General features: G+C 40.5%; 1 protein-coding gene across 4 annotated transcripts in view; it reads right to left on the bottom strand.

Annotated features, from left to right (window-relative positions):
• The window catches only part of LOC128014933 (POU domain, class 2, transcription factor 1), a 66,302-nt gene that overhangs the window by 35,243 nt on the left and 13,259 nt on the right, over nt 1-17,800 (bottom strand). For 3 of the 4 annotated variants that reach the window (XM_052598691.1, XM_052598702.1, XM_052598713.1), the window contains exons 3-7: nt 16,771-16,935; nt 7,091-7,208; nt 6,926-7,017; nt 3,427-3,588; nt 3,215-3,356 (exon numbers count right to left, since the gene is read on the bottom strand). In XM_052598691.1, coding sequence (XP_052454651.1) covers nt 3,215-3,356; nt 3,427-3,588; nt 6,926-7,017; nt 7,091-7,208; nt 16,771-16,935 — 679 coding nt within the window. The remainder of the gene's footprint in view (nt 1-3,214; nt 3,357-3,426; nt 3,589-6,925; nt 7,018-7,090; nt 7,209-16,770; nt 16,936-17,800) is intronic. The other variant, XM_052598722.1, reaches the window with a different exon arrangement.

Genomic DNA, 17,800 nt, shown 5'->3' with positions numbered 1-17,800 from the left:
CTGGAGCTGTGTGAAGTCCCCTCCTGCTTCAAACACTCCACCATCATCCTTGTACCCAAGAAACCAAAAATCACAGAACTTACTGACTACAAACCTGTTGCTTTAACATCTGTGGTCATGAAGTCATTTGAGAGACTGGTGTTGGCCTACTTGAAGGACATTACTGGACTCTTGCTGGACATGCTTACAGAGCAAACAGGTCTGCGGATGATGCAGTCAATATAGGATTGCACTAGATCCTCCAACATCTGGACAAACCAGCTTTCTGACAGACAGGCAGCAGCTAGTGAGGCCGGAAAAAAAAAATCACATCCAATACCTGTACCATCAGCACCAGAGCTCCTCAGGGGTGCGTTCTCTCCTCACTGCTCTTCTCCCTTTACACAAATGACTGCATGTCTAAAGACCCCTCTGTCAAGGTCCCGAAGTTTGCAGATGACACCACAGTCATCGTTCTCATCCAAGATGGAGACAAGTCTGCTTACAGATGAGAGGTTGGGCGGCTGACTGTCTGGTGCAGTCACAACAACCTGGAGCTGAAAAAGCTCAAAACTGTGGAGATGATAGTGGACTTCAGGAGAAACTCCCCTGCTCTCCCCCACTCACCAGTATGGACAGCACAGTGGCTGCAGTGGAGTCATTCAGGTTCCTGGTCACAACCATCTCTCAGGACCTGAAGTGGGACATTCACATTGACTCCATTGTGAAAAAGGCCCAGTAGAGGCTGTACTTCCTTCATCAGCTGAAAAAGTTCAACCTGCCACAGACACAGATAACACTGTTTTACTCAGCTATTACGGAGTCTGTTCTGTGCTCTTCTATAACTGTCTGGTTTGGGTCAGCCAGCAAATCAGATTTAAGAAGACTCCAATGGACTGTTAGGACAGTAGAAAAGATCATTGGTGTGCACCTGCCCAGTCTTCAGGACTTGTACAACTCCAGAGTGAAGAAACGGGCAGGTAACATCATCAAAGACCCCTCTCACCCTGGACATAACCTGTTTGCACTTCTCCCTTCAGGCAGACGCTACTGATCTCTGGGACTTGAACATCCAGACAAAGTTTTTTTTTCCCCATGCCATCTCCAGCTTAAACAGCTAGCATATGAACCATTACCTGTGTTCTGTAATTCTGTGTTCTGTAATTCATTTCTGTAAATCATTCTACATATTCTACATTCTACTGTTCCAGATTCTTTCACATTATTTATTGCTAAGTCTTGCTAAATAAATTTTTATTTTTTGTTCTCATGTCAGCACCTTAAAAAACCCAGAACAAATTCCATGCGTGTTTGCGCACACCTGGCGAATAAAGCCAATTCTGATTCTGATTCCCTCAGCGAGAACACTGAAGATGGGTCACGGATTGGTCTTCCAGCATAACAATGACCCAAAACTTACCACCAAGGCAACAAAAGGAGTGGCTCGAGAAGAAGCACATTAAAGTCATAGAGTGCCTAGCCAGTCTCAAGACCTCAATCCAATAGAAAATCTGTGGAGGGAGCTAAAACATCACGATGCCAAATGACAGCCAAGAAACCTTAAGGATTTAGAGATAATCTGTAAAGAGGATTGGATAAAAATCCCTCCTAGGATGTGTTTAAACCTGGTGACCATAGACTGTATAAAAACATGGACGTAGTGTCCGTGACTCCTGAAGAGCGTTTTTGAAGCTTAAAGTGTGCAGAGCGGACCATCGGCATCTTGGCAGCCTGTCACCGTGCGACTCTCCCGGACAGTCGAAAATGGGCAAGGCGGCGGGAGCTGGTTGCTGAAGCCACGCCCACCTAGATCAACAGTAGTGTCAGCAGTGGCAATCCACCTGTCACTCAAGTGGACACACCCTTAATAATTCAGAACTTTAAGGCTTAAAATAATTTAAACAGATGAGTTATAAAATAAAATTCACCCCCCTCACAGCTGTCATGAAGGGCGAAATAAGCTAAAAATCCAAAAATTTTGGAACCAGGCTGTAAACATGTTTTTTCTGCTGTAAAGTTGGGCATTTTAACATATGGGATTGACTCCCTTATGCAGCTAGCCTTAAGCGGCCAATCGATGAATTGCAGTTTTAGTCACTTCCTTGTTGGCTTCGCGAGAGAGATTGGGAGGTTGCCGCTCGCTGGTGACCAACTACAAAAAACATCTTACCTCTGTGCTTGCCAACAAGGGTTTCTGCAAGGGGATCAAAAACTTATTTCACTCACTGAAATGAAAATAAATTTCAATGCAAATTTTTTTTTTTTTGGCATTTTGTCTCTATATGTTAAAATAAACCTACCATAAAAATGACAGACCCTTAATCTCTTGGTAAGTGGGCAAACTTACAAAATCAGCAGGGGATCAAATACATATTTTCCCCACTGTATTATTGAATGTTACATTCTACAGGTCTTACAAATTGTATAAAATGGCTACAGTTAGAGTCAGCACATGAGTTCCCATAGTTTGGGGACGGGTTAAAGATATTTTAAATTAAAAAAAAAAAAAAAAAAAAATCCATCAGTACTCCCTGAGCAGAGGAAATCTGTTGCAGTTTACTTCACTTCGGAACATTCATTCACAGATTTGCGTTGCACAACATCCGTCTGCACACACAGACAAGTGTGACATCATATACCTCTGTAAAACAATACAATTTAAATTCACATCTCGCACCTCAATGCACTTTGAATGGAACATATACATTCGCTTCGTACTGGAATCATGGCGGAATATTCTGTGATGTCCACTTCGTAGGGCACTTATGTTGGAATAAAATCAAACGTCTGAAGAAATAAGATAAACGTACAAAATGTGCAGAGCAGTGGGGCGCGAGGACTGAATTGAGAACCGTAGATATAAAGGGTAACCTTGGTCAGTTTAAATAGACCTTAGTATACCGATCCAATCTACTGTTAAGCCAAGGATGTTTTTGCTCATGTGAAGAGGATCTTTTCCGTCTATATGTGAATGCTTGTAAAGTACACGCAAGTATTAAGGTTAACCATTAATCGCTTAATTGATCGTTAATTTAAACAACGATCAATCATGGAAAAAGATAGAAAATTTACATCCCTATCATACACAATACATATCTTACAGCTCTAGATATATATGAATGAATAAAGACTATTTGATCACTGCCTCATTTTATGGTAATTTAGCATTCTGCTAAACGTCTCAATCTTAAGAAACTCATACGGCAGAGGCTGGTTTCATTCTTGAGTGTCTCACCTGCATCGCTGAGCCATTTCTCTAGCAGAGGTTTGAGTTTGCACATGTTCTTGAAGCTCAGGTTCAAGGCCTCAAATCTGGATATTGTGGTCTGGCTGAAGTCATTTCCATAGAGTTTCCCCATCGCCAACCCCACGTCACCCTGAGACACAGAATTATACGTCAGTGTTACAAATGACCACTCAATTATGAACACCGATGACACAGCTCACCTGAGTGAAGCCCAGCTTGATGCGCCTCTGTTTGAAAGTCTTTGCAAACTGTTCAAGCTCCTCGAGGTCACTGGCCTCCTCTACACACGGTGCATCCATGTGCTTTGGAGTGGCCACCGCTGGAGCGGGCATGGCTGCAATTTTTCTTGTTGGTGTGGCCGCCTGTAAAATCAGATCAACTCCATTAATACAGATAATCTCAATTAACACGGACCACATCAGTAGAAGAACATCAGAGAAGGGAATTAATTATTTTATTTCATTTTTATTTCTCATATCTCATTTTAATGGGATTAAATAACATTTAAGCAATCAAAAAGTATGTCTAATTAATTGAAATCATTAAACTTTTACAATTTAACAATATATTTTTTTAAGTTTAACAAAGACCACATTTTTTGTTCCCTATGAAATTGTTTTTATGTTTTCCCAAATTCCATGCTAATAATTAATTTATTAATTTTTACACAAATTCTGCTTTAATTTTTCTGCACTCTGTGGGATTGAATTAAGTTATAGTAATCAAAAAGCATGTTTAATTAAAATTACAAAATTTTGAAAACAGGTAAATTTGTAGGGCCCTATGAAATGCATTTTATTTTTTACCAAACTGTGTTTTTTCCTTTTTCTGGATTCCGCTTTAATGGTAATGTCTAATCAATTGAATTCATAAATCAACTGAAACTGGCCAAAGAAGTTCAAAATCACTCTCAAGCCGAGCTGGTGGAATGATCTCCCAATCTCAATTCGTACAGCTGAGTCTTTACTAAAATATCAAAAAGACTCATATTTTTTGCGAGCACTTAACCAACTAATACTAGCACTTTTCCTTTTCTTGTCTTTCATATTTAAAAACAAAAACAAAAACACCTTGGCTATGCGTTCGGTAGGAGAATATATATATATATTCAGGTCCGGTGACTGTGGAGGCCAGGTCATCTGGCGCAGCACCCCATCACTCTCCTTCTTGGTCAAATAGCCCTTGATGCCTTCAGTGTGACTCTACAATTTTCATAGTCATGAAAATAAAGAAAACTCTTTGAATGAGAAGGTGTGTCCAAACTTTTGGTCTGTACTGTATATTATATATATATATATATATATATATATATATACAGTGGGGATCGAAAGTTTGGGCACCCCTTGCAGAATCTGTGAAAATATGAGTAATTTTCAAAAAATAAGAGAGATCATACTAAATGCATGTTATATTTTATTTAGTACTGTCCTGAGTAAGATATTGTACATAAAAGATATTAACATTTAGTACACAAGACAAAAAAAAAAATGCTGAAATTGTTAAAATAACCTTACTCAAAAGTTTGGGAACCCTTGGTTCTTAGTACTGTGTTCTGTTACCTGATGATCCTCGACTGTCTTTCTGTTTTGTGATGGTTGTGCATGAGTCCCTTGTTTGTTCTGAACAGTTAAACTGAGCAGCGTTCTTCAGAACAATCTTTAAGCTCCTGCAGATTCTTCAGTTTTCCAGTATCTTTGCATATTTGAACCTTTTCCAGCAGTGACTTTATGATTTTGAGATACACCTTATCACACTGAGGACATTTGAGGGACTCAAACACAACTATTAAAAAAGGTTCAAACATTCACTGATGCTCCAGAAGGAAACAAGATGCATTAAGAGCTGGGGGTGAAAACTTTTGAACACAATGAAGATGGCCAGATTTGTCTTATTTTGTTGAAATATAATTTTTTTCCATTTAGTTCTGCCCTTCGTAAGCAACAGAAGATACTTGTATGTTTCCCGGTACACAAATTAAGTACAATTTACCTTGATCTTCAAATTCCAAAAGTTTTCACCCCCCAGCTCTTAATGCATCTTGTTTCCTTCTGGAGCATCAGTGAATGTTTGAATATTTTTAAATAGTTGTGTTTGAGTCCCTCAAATGTCCTCAGTCTGAAAAGATGTATCTCAAAATCATAAAGTCACTGCTGGAAAAGGTTCAAATATGTATAGATGTTGGAAAACTGAAGAATCTGCAGGACCTGAAAGATTTTTCTGAAGAACGCTGCTCAGTTTAACTGTTCAGAACAAACAAGGGACTCCTGCACAACCATCACAAAACAGAAAGACAGTCGAGGATCATCAGGTAACAGAACACAGTATTAAGAACCAAGGGTTCCCAAACTTTTGAGTGGGGTTATTTTAATAATTTCAGCATTTTTTTTGTCTTGTGGAATAAATGTTAATATCTTTTATGTACAATATCTTACTCAGGACAGTACTAAATAAAAAATAACATGCATTTAGTATGATATCTCCTATTTTTTGAAAATTACTCATATTTTCACAGATTCTGCAAGGGGTGCCCACACTTTCGATCCCCACTGTATATATATATATATATATATATATATATATATATATATATATATATATATATATATATATATATATATATATAAATAAAATAACAGGGCCCTGTAGTGCGAGGCAACAATATTTTTTTTTAAATCTTGATTAAAATCACATGATTATCATGATTATGCACAAAATTCAATAATGTATTCAAAAGTAGTGTATTGTGCACTTTTTTCTTTTACAAGTACTGCTATATGAACAAAAGTGCAATAACATTTGGTTTGCAAACACTTTAACCAAATAAGGTGCTTTTTTACAACAGCATTCCTTTTATATGGTAGCAGTTAAAATATTTGTTGTAAGTCTCAACTTATAACATTAATGCAATCAAATTAAATTAAAACAAGCTATTTGCCATTGCCAGACCTGCACGACTGTGGGACCCATCGCAACCTAACACTTGATGGGCGAGTGTGGGTGGGTAGAAACTCACGTAAGCGGGATGCGGGAGAATAAGTGTGTACTCTCACACTAGGCGTTTTGAGCCCGAGCGCTTGACCCCCAAAGTCTGGTTTGATTAGTGTGATTGCTCCATGCCATGTGCAGGCGCAGCTTGTTTAGCCGTCCCTTGCTCAGTTGGAGGAGGTGGGCCAGAGCGAAGTTTAGTTATATATAGATATGAGTGTGAACGCGAGCGCTAACTGCACCAGAGCGCAGAACCTGTTAGAGGGCCGTATCTCACCATGTCCCAATCACCACAAAGTTAACAAAACAATGTACTCCACTGTAACTTCCTATTTCCCACTTATGCTAGTCATGATTACAAGCACATTGCATTCTTTTCTGTTAAAAATAACAGTGGACAGTGTTTTTTAATGTTAATGCTTTATCCAAAATAATTTTATTGGGAGCATTCATGTGAGATGCCTGATGAAACCCCTCCCAAGCCAGTACTGATCAACAAGCCTCCCTTCCTGTGACTTGTGGTTTGTCTGTATGTGAATTCAGAGCCAGTTAGCAACAGTCTTTCATAATAATAAAAAACTGCATTAATGCACAATAAAATAATTGTTGCTGTTAATCACTTAATGCGTTAACGCGATAATGTGTTAACTTGCCCCGCTCTAGTAAAGTGACAGTGTGAACAGAATTTGGCTGAGGTTTGATCAGTGTTGGGACCTGTGTGGTGAGGGTGATGCTGGTCTGAGTTGGGAGGAGGTTAGCTTGACTTTGAGGTAGTTGAGTCAGAAGATTTTGAGCTTGCTGGAGACCTAAGACAGACACAGACAAGTTAGAATTGCTGATGAGGAACAGCAGCATCATAACATGGTGGAAACATTTTACCGGTCTGACCCTGAGGTGAAGGTGATATGATGAACTGCGGCTGAATCTGAGGACTGATGGAGTGGCCTGGCTGAACCAACACGAACTGCTGCAGGTTCAAACCCTGAGGCTGCAGCTGCTGCTGGATGACAGAAATACAGAGATTTACACAGGGCACAGAACAGTTTCACAGTATTTACTGTTAATATTGTTGTGGAACTGCCATCTAGCGGTGGACACTTTGGGAACCTGCGGATGATGTGTAAAGCAGGAAGTCAACAGCTGAACACATGGCTGATGTATTTTTTTTTAGATGGGGTGCTTTTTTTGGGTAATCCTCAATCCTTGCTTTAAAGAGTTTTGAAGAGCAACAGTTTGTTTTTCTATTTGTTTTGGGTGATATATATATTTTTATATTAATGTGTAAAGAAGATAAGATGTTGTCATTTATTAGCATAGCATGTTATCTTAAAGGGGTCATATGATGTGATTTCTATTTTTCCTTTTTTTTAGTGCGTTATGTAGCTATTTGTGTATGTATATGATCTACAGAGTTACAAAGCTCAAAGTCTCCCACAAAAGGATTTATTTGATCTAAAAGAGAAGGCTGATCCAGACTGGGTTAAAACACATTCAAACACGCCCCCATGTCTACGTCACGAATATAGAAATATTTGCGTAATGCTAAGAAAGGCGGCGTGATTTCAGGAACACCCATAGTGTTGATGCAGCCATGTCAGGGAGACGCTGTGTGTTTCTGTGCAAAAGCACTTTATTTGGCCTTCTGGAAGTTGATGCAAAGAGGAATCATTGGTTAATCAATCATTGGTTGATTTGTTTACAACAGAACAGCACAACCCAGTTGTTTGAAAGTGTTACACATTTTATGGCAGACAGTTTTATGAACTTAAGAGAGTACAAGGCTGGCTGAGCACAAAGGCTATTTATAAAATATGAATAAAAATATTTGCCAGTTCCGACTTTGCTATGATGATCTGCCACTTCTGATTCCGTGACTGGAAGTGTGTTTTTGTAACAGTTTAAGTGTACTGACTGTTCAAATGCGGAGTTTTGTGCAGTGTAGAGTAATTCATCGTGTGTGTGTGTGTGTGAGAGGGGAACAGGGTTATATCACAGCCTGTCAGAAATCATAGCACCTCAGTTGTCTTAACCGTGGCTTGTGTACTGCATCACCACAGTGTCTGCACGCGACTATGTTTCCCTTTCAGGCTTGAATTTTCTAAAAAAGCGAGGTGTGCTCTGATTGGACTCAGTCAATCTGCTCTGCTCGTGCACATCCCATTATTGGTTCTCTTTTAGCAGTTCAGTCGATGTACTGTTAGAAGTACAAACTATTAATTTCGATTTGGTGAACTGGTCTGACCGATACACTAAGATCATCAAGTTAAACAGAACGATTCGTTAGTGATCTAGACATCACAAGACGAGACAAAACTAATAAAAACCATCACAAAGGAGGCATTTATTGAATCCAGTGGGGACACTCTACACTGCTCAAAACTAACATATGAATCATCATTGGCAAATTATTTTTAAATATAAAAAAAACATACTTGCAGGCTGTGAGTCAGAAGTGACAGACTGTCCCTACAAAGTTGGAATTGTCCAACTTTGTAGAAACAGCCTTTGTGGTTTATGTTTAGGTTGAACTGTTCTGAAACATTGTTGTTAATACAACTTAACCACTGATTTCTAGTTGTTTCCTCTTTTGGAAGGCCATACAAAGTAGTTTTGCTTTCACATAGTACACACAGCTAACTGTATGTCTGTCTAATAGTACACTGTGGGTACTGACTATATGTGCAATATTGCACATTTTCAACTGATGAAGTCTGTATGATTACATGTTAATTGTTTCTGCAATTTCCGGAGCATGCTCCCAAGAATTTCACTCACCAAGGCACATGTGCAGTGGTGATGTGACAATAAAAGTGACTTGACGGTGTCTCCACAACATGGCGGCAGCGAGAATAAAAACAAGAATAAAAGTTAAACCTTCTTTCTTTGTGTGAACTTGGGCAGTGTTAAGCAAATCTTCACACATCGTGACATACACATGTGGGGCCATGTTAGAATGAACCATTTTAGGAGGCCGTAATTTAACTTTTATAAAGAATATCTCTTTGGATTTGAGACTTTAGTCTTTGCAACTTTACAGATCTTTAAGAGTTTAAGAGTGGAGGATAAACCCAACTAATCTGGTAATGCTTTGTCAGTCAGTTCTAGGGGAACCTCTTCAAGATCTTCGACCAGTAATGCAGCAGCAAGTTCTGTGGCTGAAGCGGCACGAGCATGTGCATCAATTACAAAGAGAGAGCTGGCCATAAAAAAAAAAAAAAAAAAAAAAGATTAGAAAGCAGAGAAAGCAACATTGGAGGCTACACTGGAAGCATTACAAGCAAAAAAGGAGGTGGCAGCTGTGCATGCTGATGCTGAGATTCTATCACAGTGATTACAAAAGCACTTCAGACATACCCCTAAGCATCCAAGAGCAAACAAATGAGTATGTTGAGGTACAAAGCAAACGTCTTGCGTACCCCATCATTTCCCCAAAAAGAGAAGTTAACAGAAAACTAATAAGAAACTAATAATATCTCTATTTTTATAAAAGCTCCCGAAAAAAAAAAACACTATTATATTTTTATGACAAAGGCTACGTGGAGCTAAACTCTCGAGACGAGACTTATGAAAGATAAAATATATTACTACATGATTGTGATAGAGAATAAGAAGCTGACGTCTGATTTCTTCAAGCGGTCACAGTTTACCATGTTTACTATAGCAACTTTAATACTTAGCGTGCATAGTCTTTTGCATCGCTTATAAATATTTCTTTCTTTTATGGTGATTATAATCCACATCGGATCAGATCTAATTATTTCAAACACTCGCTGCTGACCAGGGCTGTCAACGAATATAGTTTAAAATAGTTTAAAAAAATAATTTTGAACGTGAAAATTAATATTCGAATAAAAAAAATGTGAAAAAAAAACGCCCGTGGTAGTAGAGGCGTGGCTGTCTGCTTTGCGAACATCAGCGTGCCTGAGGGACAGGTCACAGGAGTCGCACAGTCTGGCACAGCATCACTGCTGAAAGTTGAAGCGTCTTCATGGAAGCAGAGAAAGCGAGGTAAAATTATTGACCCGCAAGATAAAGTTGTATGCAAGCTATTTAAGATACAGTTAGCATACCATTCGACCACAAGCAACATGAGGTCACATCTAAAAAATATGCACCCAAATGAGCATGGCATAATGTGTGGAACTCCAGCTAAACAGTAACTTCTAGACACATAATTTTACTTTGCATCGCCTACCACAAGCTCTGTGTCTGCAACACGACAAGAGGCCATAACGGATAAATTAATTTCGTTCATTTGTAAGGACATTAGACCGATCAGTGTCGTGGATGGGCCAGGCTTCAGGGAGTTCTGTCAAGCAATGGAACTGAGGTTTGATTATTTATCGTTTTATGTCAAGGAAAAGTTCCATGTTTACCACAGCACAGCTCGCTCGGAGAATTCACTGTCAATTTTATATGCTTTAAAAATTTAATTAATATTAATAATATTTTTTACTATTATAGATGTGTTTATTATAGATGTGTACAATACTAGATGTGTTTCCCCCCAAAACGCTATAAACCTATCCTTTTTTTCCAAAAATGGAAGGTTTGTCATTTTTAAAACATCTTTTGTCATTTATTTTTCGTGTTTGCATTAATGAGGATAAAACAATGTTATGTGACTCTGAAAGCGGCACTAAAAGACTTTCAAACTCTCACAGAGACCTCAAACAGAAAGCACAAAGCCTTTCTTTAAAGCGAATTTTGTTTTGTTTTACTTGTATCTTAATTGTAATCCAAGTTTCATTAACCAATTTAGGTTCAATCTCGATTGTGTAGGCTATTTTTGTAATATTTAAGTGTAAAATATTAGGCTGTGTTTACCAACGTGGATCAATTATTAATGTAACATTTGATCTGTCTTTTGTAGGCATAGCTGATGGTGCACCAAAGAAAAAAAAAGCCTAGGACTGACTTCACAGAATGGGAGGAGGAATCGGATACAATAATTCTGGAAGAAGTACAGAAGTATTCCTCTACAAACTTCCGTATAGACAGATCAGCAGAGGAAAATCTACTTTCCTTTTGGGAGAAACAAGGCCAGTCATTCTCACTACAGCACCTTGCCAAGAGAATTCTATGCATTCCAGCAACAAGTGCTGCGAGCGAGCGCTCATTCAGTGCAGCAGGGCGCATTATAGAGGCCAGGTAATCTCGTCTGAATCCTGACACTGTAGATGCTATTTTATTGCATAATGCCAAAAAAATTCAAACTAGACATAAGGTAAGGCTTATTAAACCAATTAGCCTATGTTATCTAGGCTACACATAGCCCATGTTTAACAAACTTTTGAGTTTGGTCAGCTGATAATTTTACGTTCATATCGGTTTAGCCTATTCTATCCTAGACATTTTGTGTGTTAGTTATTTGGCCTCACTTTTACGTTCCGAGGCTTAAGGCTATTTTGCCAGAATTTCTTTGTCGCAACTGTGATGGCATAGTATTTCATTGATGCTTCAAGTTTGTGGGGATGATCCTAAGTCCATGCTATTTGGTCACAGACTTGTCATAAAGGCAATTTAGCCTGGTCAGACTTTGTTCGTTCAAAGAGGGATAGCATATTTATTTTTCTAATTTAAGTTTCTGGGGGTGACTGAGCCTATAAGGCTTAGCTACGATATGACGTTTTTGACGTTTTTATGACGTTTGCCAAAACATGCGACTATAGCCTATGCCTACATTAAGATATTTATTTTTATATTTTTTTACTGCCTGTTGTTTCTTTTGGCATATAAAATATAGAGATATCAATAAAGGTTCATCTGTGGCGCAGAATTTTTTTTTTTTTTTTCAGATTTCTACAAGCTCAATAACATTCACAGCAAAAAATGAATAAAATAAAAATAGTCGCAAAACTGTGCCTATTAGATAAAAAAGGCAAGCAGGTAAGTTTTTGGGGTTGTTATGGACAACTACAAACGTGAACATTATTAGCCTATAATGTAAATGACTTGTTATTTTATTCGAGCTTTCTTTCTATTTGCTAAAAAAATTTGTGAAATAGGCATTTAGTAGAAGGCTAAATAGCAGCAATGTTGAAATGATGTGCCAAAATGCATTTTCTATTAGGCTACAATGAAAATATAGTACAATACAGTGCGTTTAATTTAGGCTATTTATTTATTTTTGTCCCTGTGTGCTGATCGGAGACGGAGTTCACTGCTGATATTCTGAGAGCTTTCTAGTCTCGCGGCTGTCATCAGCAGCGTTTTGCATCGCCCAATCAGCGGATGGCGGGTGGGTGTGGTTTTGAAAATTGGTCAAAAACACTGGTGCGGATGGATGGCGGATGGATGATAAGTTTTGTGATGCGGTTTCGAACTAAATAATAGCCCATCCACGCATCAGTCACGTACGGGAACACAGGAGATGGAAGATCCAAGTGCAGTGTGGTTTTATTAAGGGTAATCCAAATCAGGGTCTAAAACAAGCCGGGGTCGTAACCAACATAATCCAAACAGAAACAAACAAACAAACAAACAGGAACAAGAACAGGAACTCAAGGACTAGGAAACGCGAGGAAACTAGGTGACGGAAAGTAAGGACTCTGTGACAAGAACAGAAACAGAACAGTTTAAATAGGCAGGATAAAGACTGTGAAAGTGAAGACATCTGAGTGCAATTAACAGGTGTGCATTTACTGTGAAGAAGGGACAAGGCTTTGTGGGAATTGTAGTGCCTGCGGTGAGGTGCCTATGGGGAAGGGAGACCACTAGTGGACACCCAGGGAAACAGAGTCCAGACAGCGTGGCATTACCCCCTCCTCCACGGAGCAGCTACCAGATGCTCCACCCGAAACCAAGAAGAGACCAAGGAACACAGTGACCAGGAGGGAGGTGGAGCGGAGGGCCAGATAAAAATGGGGAAACAGAGACAAGAAGTGCAAAACAAAAACAGGGAGCCCAGGAGGGAGGTGGACCGGCGGAGGATCAGGGGGAGGTCCAAAAAGGGAAACAGAGAGAAAAGGGCAAAAAACAAAACAAAACAACAAAAAAACAAGTCCAGAAAGTTCAGTGGCCCAGGGCCGAACTGACAGGGCAGTAATCCAGGGTGGAGCGAGGTGGAACTGGAGCCATGCGGTTGAGTCAGAAACCCACCAGGGCGGCGCAGAGGACCACCACATCCGTGCGGTCGAGACAGAAGCCCACTAGGGCGGCGCAGAAGACCACCACATCCGTGCGATCGAGACAGAAGCCCACCAGGGCGGCGCAGAAGACCACCACATCCATGCGGTCGAGACAGAAGCCATCCAGGGCGGCGCAGAAGACCACCACATCCGTGCGGTTGAAACAGAAGCCCATCAGGGTCGGCGCAGAAGACCACCACAATGGGATCGATGATACATGAGAGCAAGTCTGGATAGGCAAGTCTGAAACAGAAAACATGAACAAGTTAAGGGTGGCCTCCGTGGCCACGACGGGATCAGTCGAGCGCTCAGAGAGTTCGGCCGAGATGTGGAGAGGCTCTGGTAGTTCTGCAGAGTTTAGACTGGATTCAGGAAGATCAATAGTGACTTGACTCTGCTCATGAAGATCAATGGTGACTTGCATTTGCTTATGAAGATCAATGGTGACTTGCCTTTGCCCATGAAGATAGTCGGTGACTTGACCTTGCCCATGAAGATCACTGGTGACTTGCCCTTGCACATGAAGATCAATGGTGACTTGAATTTGCCCATGAAGAACACCGGTGACTTGACTTTGTCCTTGAAGATCACCAGTGACTTGACTTGCCTCCTGAGGTCTAACTGTGGTAGTGCTTAACTCATGAGTGTCAACGGTGACTTGACCTGACTCTGGAGTGTCAACGGTGACTTGACCTGACTCTGGAGTGTCAACGGTGACTGAACCTGACTCTGGAGGGTCAACGGTGACTGGACCTGACTCTGGAGGGTCAACGGTGACTTGACCTTACTCTGGAGGGTCAACGGGAACCTGACTCGACTCTGGATGGTCAACGGGAACCTGACTCGACTCTGGAGGGTCAACTGTGGCTGTCATCCCATGTAGAGGCGCCGGACAAGCGGCCATCTTGTGCCATGACTCTGGACCGGCGGCCATCTTGGGCAGTGGCGCTGGTGCTGGCGGCCACCTTGTGCTGTGGCGCTTGGCCAGCGTTCATCTTGGGTGGTGGCACTGGGCCGTTGGCCATCCTGGGCAGTGGCGCTAGGCTGGCGGCCATCTTGTGCAGTGGTGCTGGGCTGGCGGTCCTACTGTCTGTAGACCCCAGTCTAGAACCGGCCATCTCACTGAGAAAGACAGGTGTGGCTGAGTCATACAACCGAGATCGATGCTGTAGGTACCTGGTGAAACCCCAAAAGTCCAGTATCTCCAGCCCCTTCATCTCCCACCCGGGCAAAGGGTCATCCAGGCAGTCATTGAAAAGGTCCTTCAGGGCCTCATCGTTATACCCCATCCCCACTGCCATTGTCCAGAACATTTGCGCCAAGCCCCCCACCTTACTCCCCTTTTGACGGAGAGTGGTTAGGTTAGAAAGTCTCCGCATCCGCTCCTTTATGGTGGCTGGGGAACGTATTCGAAATCCCACACCGCTGGATCTTAGCATGATGGAGAACACAGGAGACCGTAACACAGGAGACGGAAGATCCAAGTGCAGTCTGGTTTTATTTTTGGGTAATCCAAATCAGGGTCAAAAACAACATGGGGTCATAACCAACATAATCCAAACAGAAACAAATAAACAAACAAACAAACAAACAGGAACAAGAACAGGAACTCAAGGACTAGGAAACTAGGTGATGAAAAGTAAGGACTCCATGACAAGAACAGAACAAGAACTGTTTAAATAGGCAGGATAAAGACTATGAAAGTGAAGACACCTGAGTGTAATTAACAGGTGTGCAATTACCGTGATGAAGGGACGTGCCTATGGGGAAGTGAGACCACTAGTGGACACCCAGGGAAACAGAGACCAGACAGCGTGACAGCATCTCTACCCCCCTGAAATGGGTCATTCTATAATGCCCACACATATCTACGTCAGTATGTGGGAAGGTTTGCAAACTTTTATTCTCGTTGTAGCATTGTTATTGCCACCACCGCCATGTCGTATAGATGCTGTGTGTTTTACTGTGAAAGCCTTCCTAAAGAAGATGATATCTGCTTTGTCATGCCTGGAGCTGATCCGTGCTGTTTTGGCTGAGGAAATACATCAACTTTGCACTGTGGATCACCGAATCGGCTTTCACCATGGATGGAGCTGCGTCCGACCCGGAGTTGACACTCTAGGCCTTCGGCCTCTGCTCACTCATGCCCGCAGGCCTGGAGTTGTCACTCTAGGCCTCCGGCCTCTGCTCACTCAAGTCCGCGGTGTGTGATGTTGTTCCATTGAGAAAGTGAAACTACTCTTGTTTTTTGCCTTCCAAAAGAAAAAACGACTAGAAATCATGTTTATAATGGGTTTTATGTTTGTGTCTCGTTACTCTGGCCAGACAAGGATTCACAATATGTTAAGAGGCGTAACATTTCTGTCTTGCGCTTGAGGCATTTGGCCAATAACAACGTGCTGGATAGTTGGCCAACAACAGCACACCTCACTTTTCAGAGAGATGTGGCTTGTGAAAATCGACGCGTTTCAGAAGGCAGGGCATACAGTAGAAACAATAATGTACAGTATCTGGAAAATAATTTCGAAATGAAATAATCACTTTACCATTAAATTCAAAACTTAACTATTTTTAAATAGCTGAAACTGTAGTATAAGCTGTTTTGGGAAAACGGGGCAAAAAATACGGGCTGGACATCGTCAAGTGAGTGGCGGGGCAAACCGAAAGTTGATGCTGAAAGTCCAGCACTCGTAATGTTAATTATTTGAGTAGCCTACAGGTCTGCTCATGTCTGAAAATAATATGTGAAAAACTTATTTTACATAAAAACATTATAGCTTATATTTGTTTAGTACATTTTTTAATTAATGTAAGAACTAAAATGAATAGTAAAACTGAAAGTTATGTTTAAAATTGTGTTCAGCATGGTGAGCCGCATTTGAATTTGTGATGGGCTGTATGTGGCCCGCGGACCACGGGTTGAGAACCACTGGTATAGCATGCATGGAAGACTTCAATTATAAATCATTATTTTATCAAAAATAAATCTTTAAATTAATTAAACTTGCTGTGGCTATAAGTATTATAGATTACACAACATTATAATATTATTTTCCAATTCATATTTAAATTATTATCACATATTATATATCAGTTCCACTTAAAAAAGATGCAATCTAATCCTGTTTACATGAAATAAACCTGCTCCTGAGCTCTGGACCTGTTGCTATGACAGCAAGTCCAGGATGAGCTTCGAAGAACCAAATAATCCAAGATCATGCCAAATTGCCAGAAAATCAAATCCAGCTAACTAGTGATGTACGAAGAATGGGCCTCAGAAAAATTATTAATTTTGTTTTTAAGGATTAAACCAGTTGTGAATGAGCAGCCATTCTTAATCTGAGACAGACAGACAAAAGTGATGCATCCAGTGTTAGAGGGAGAGTCCGTAATCTGGAATCTAAATTTGGGCAGTGAGATGTCACTTACAGACGCAATCTGAATTGGTTGGGACAGTGTGATGGGCGTGGCTGCAGAGGCAGAAATATTGGCTCCAGTGGTGCTGCTCTGTTGACTTCCAGACTGCTGCACGGCTGCGGCGAGGAGCTGCGCCTGCGTTTGCGGCAACAATAACTGCGCTGGAGTTAAACTCAACTGCACAGAAAGAAAAAGAGAGAGCGGGAGAGAGAGAGAGAGAAAATAGAGGATCTGTGATTGACAGCTGCTCAAACAAACACAGAGACAGCTAAGCTTAATAACACTTATAAACACAAAAAAAAAAATAAAATAGGGTAAAACACAGTACCTAAAGAAATTCATAATACATTTTTTTGTTATATGACTGACTTTTCGCAGTGGCTTTTCTCAAAACCTGAAGCAATATTTGCATGATTTCTTGTGTTGTTTTGCAGTGAAAAAATAACAGACAATCTTAACTACTTTTCTGACCTCAAGAAACTTTTGGCCATGCCAACACTTTCCATTGATTTTGAATTGCAGGAAGCTGCCTCCTTGTCATTTCTGACTTGTAACAAAAAACTGAATATGTAGAAGCTGCTGTGTGACAGTACACAAAAAAAAACAGAACTACATTTTTATAAGATGTCAACCCCCCAAAAAAAACAAGCATTTAAGGACAAAAGAAGAGAGCAATGTGTCATATTACTCTGAAAACTATGCCCACTGGAGGGAAACGTAATCGTAATCAGTGACAGGAAACATTCACTATTTTTAACCATGTCAAAGGATTATTTCACCACCTTATGTGAACTCGAAAGGAAACTACATTTTATTGGTATGTCAATGCCAGACACCTTCCTTACCTTCATTTTGTTGGAGAAATTATTCAACTTAGTGGCACTGAAAACGTGAAATACCCTGACATCTACAACTATTTGATCAAATCACCAGGTAACAGCATCGTTTAATCTACCTAACAAAGATCAAAACACAGCTTAGATGGCTTCAACCATTTAAGACACATCATAACTTACGTAATGATAATGACAGAAAATAGCCT

Source organism: Carassius gibelio, chromosome A1, assembly GCF_023724105.1.
Source record: "Carassius gibelio isolate Cgi1373 ecotype wild population from Czech Republic chromosome A1, carGib1.2-hapl.c, whole genome shotgun sequence".
Classification (NCBI taxonomy): Eukaryota; Metazoa; Chordata; class Actinopteri; order Cypriniformes; family Cyprinidae; genus Carassius; species Carassius gibelio.
The sequence above is the reverse complement of the archived record's forward strand: the minus strand, read 5'-3'. Positions and strand labels throughout refer to the sequence as shown.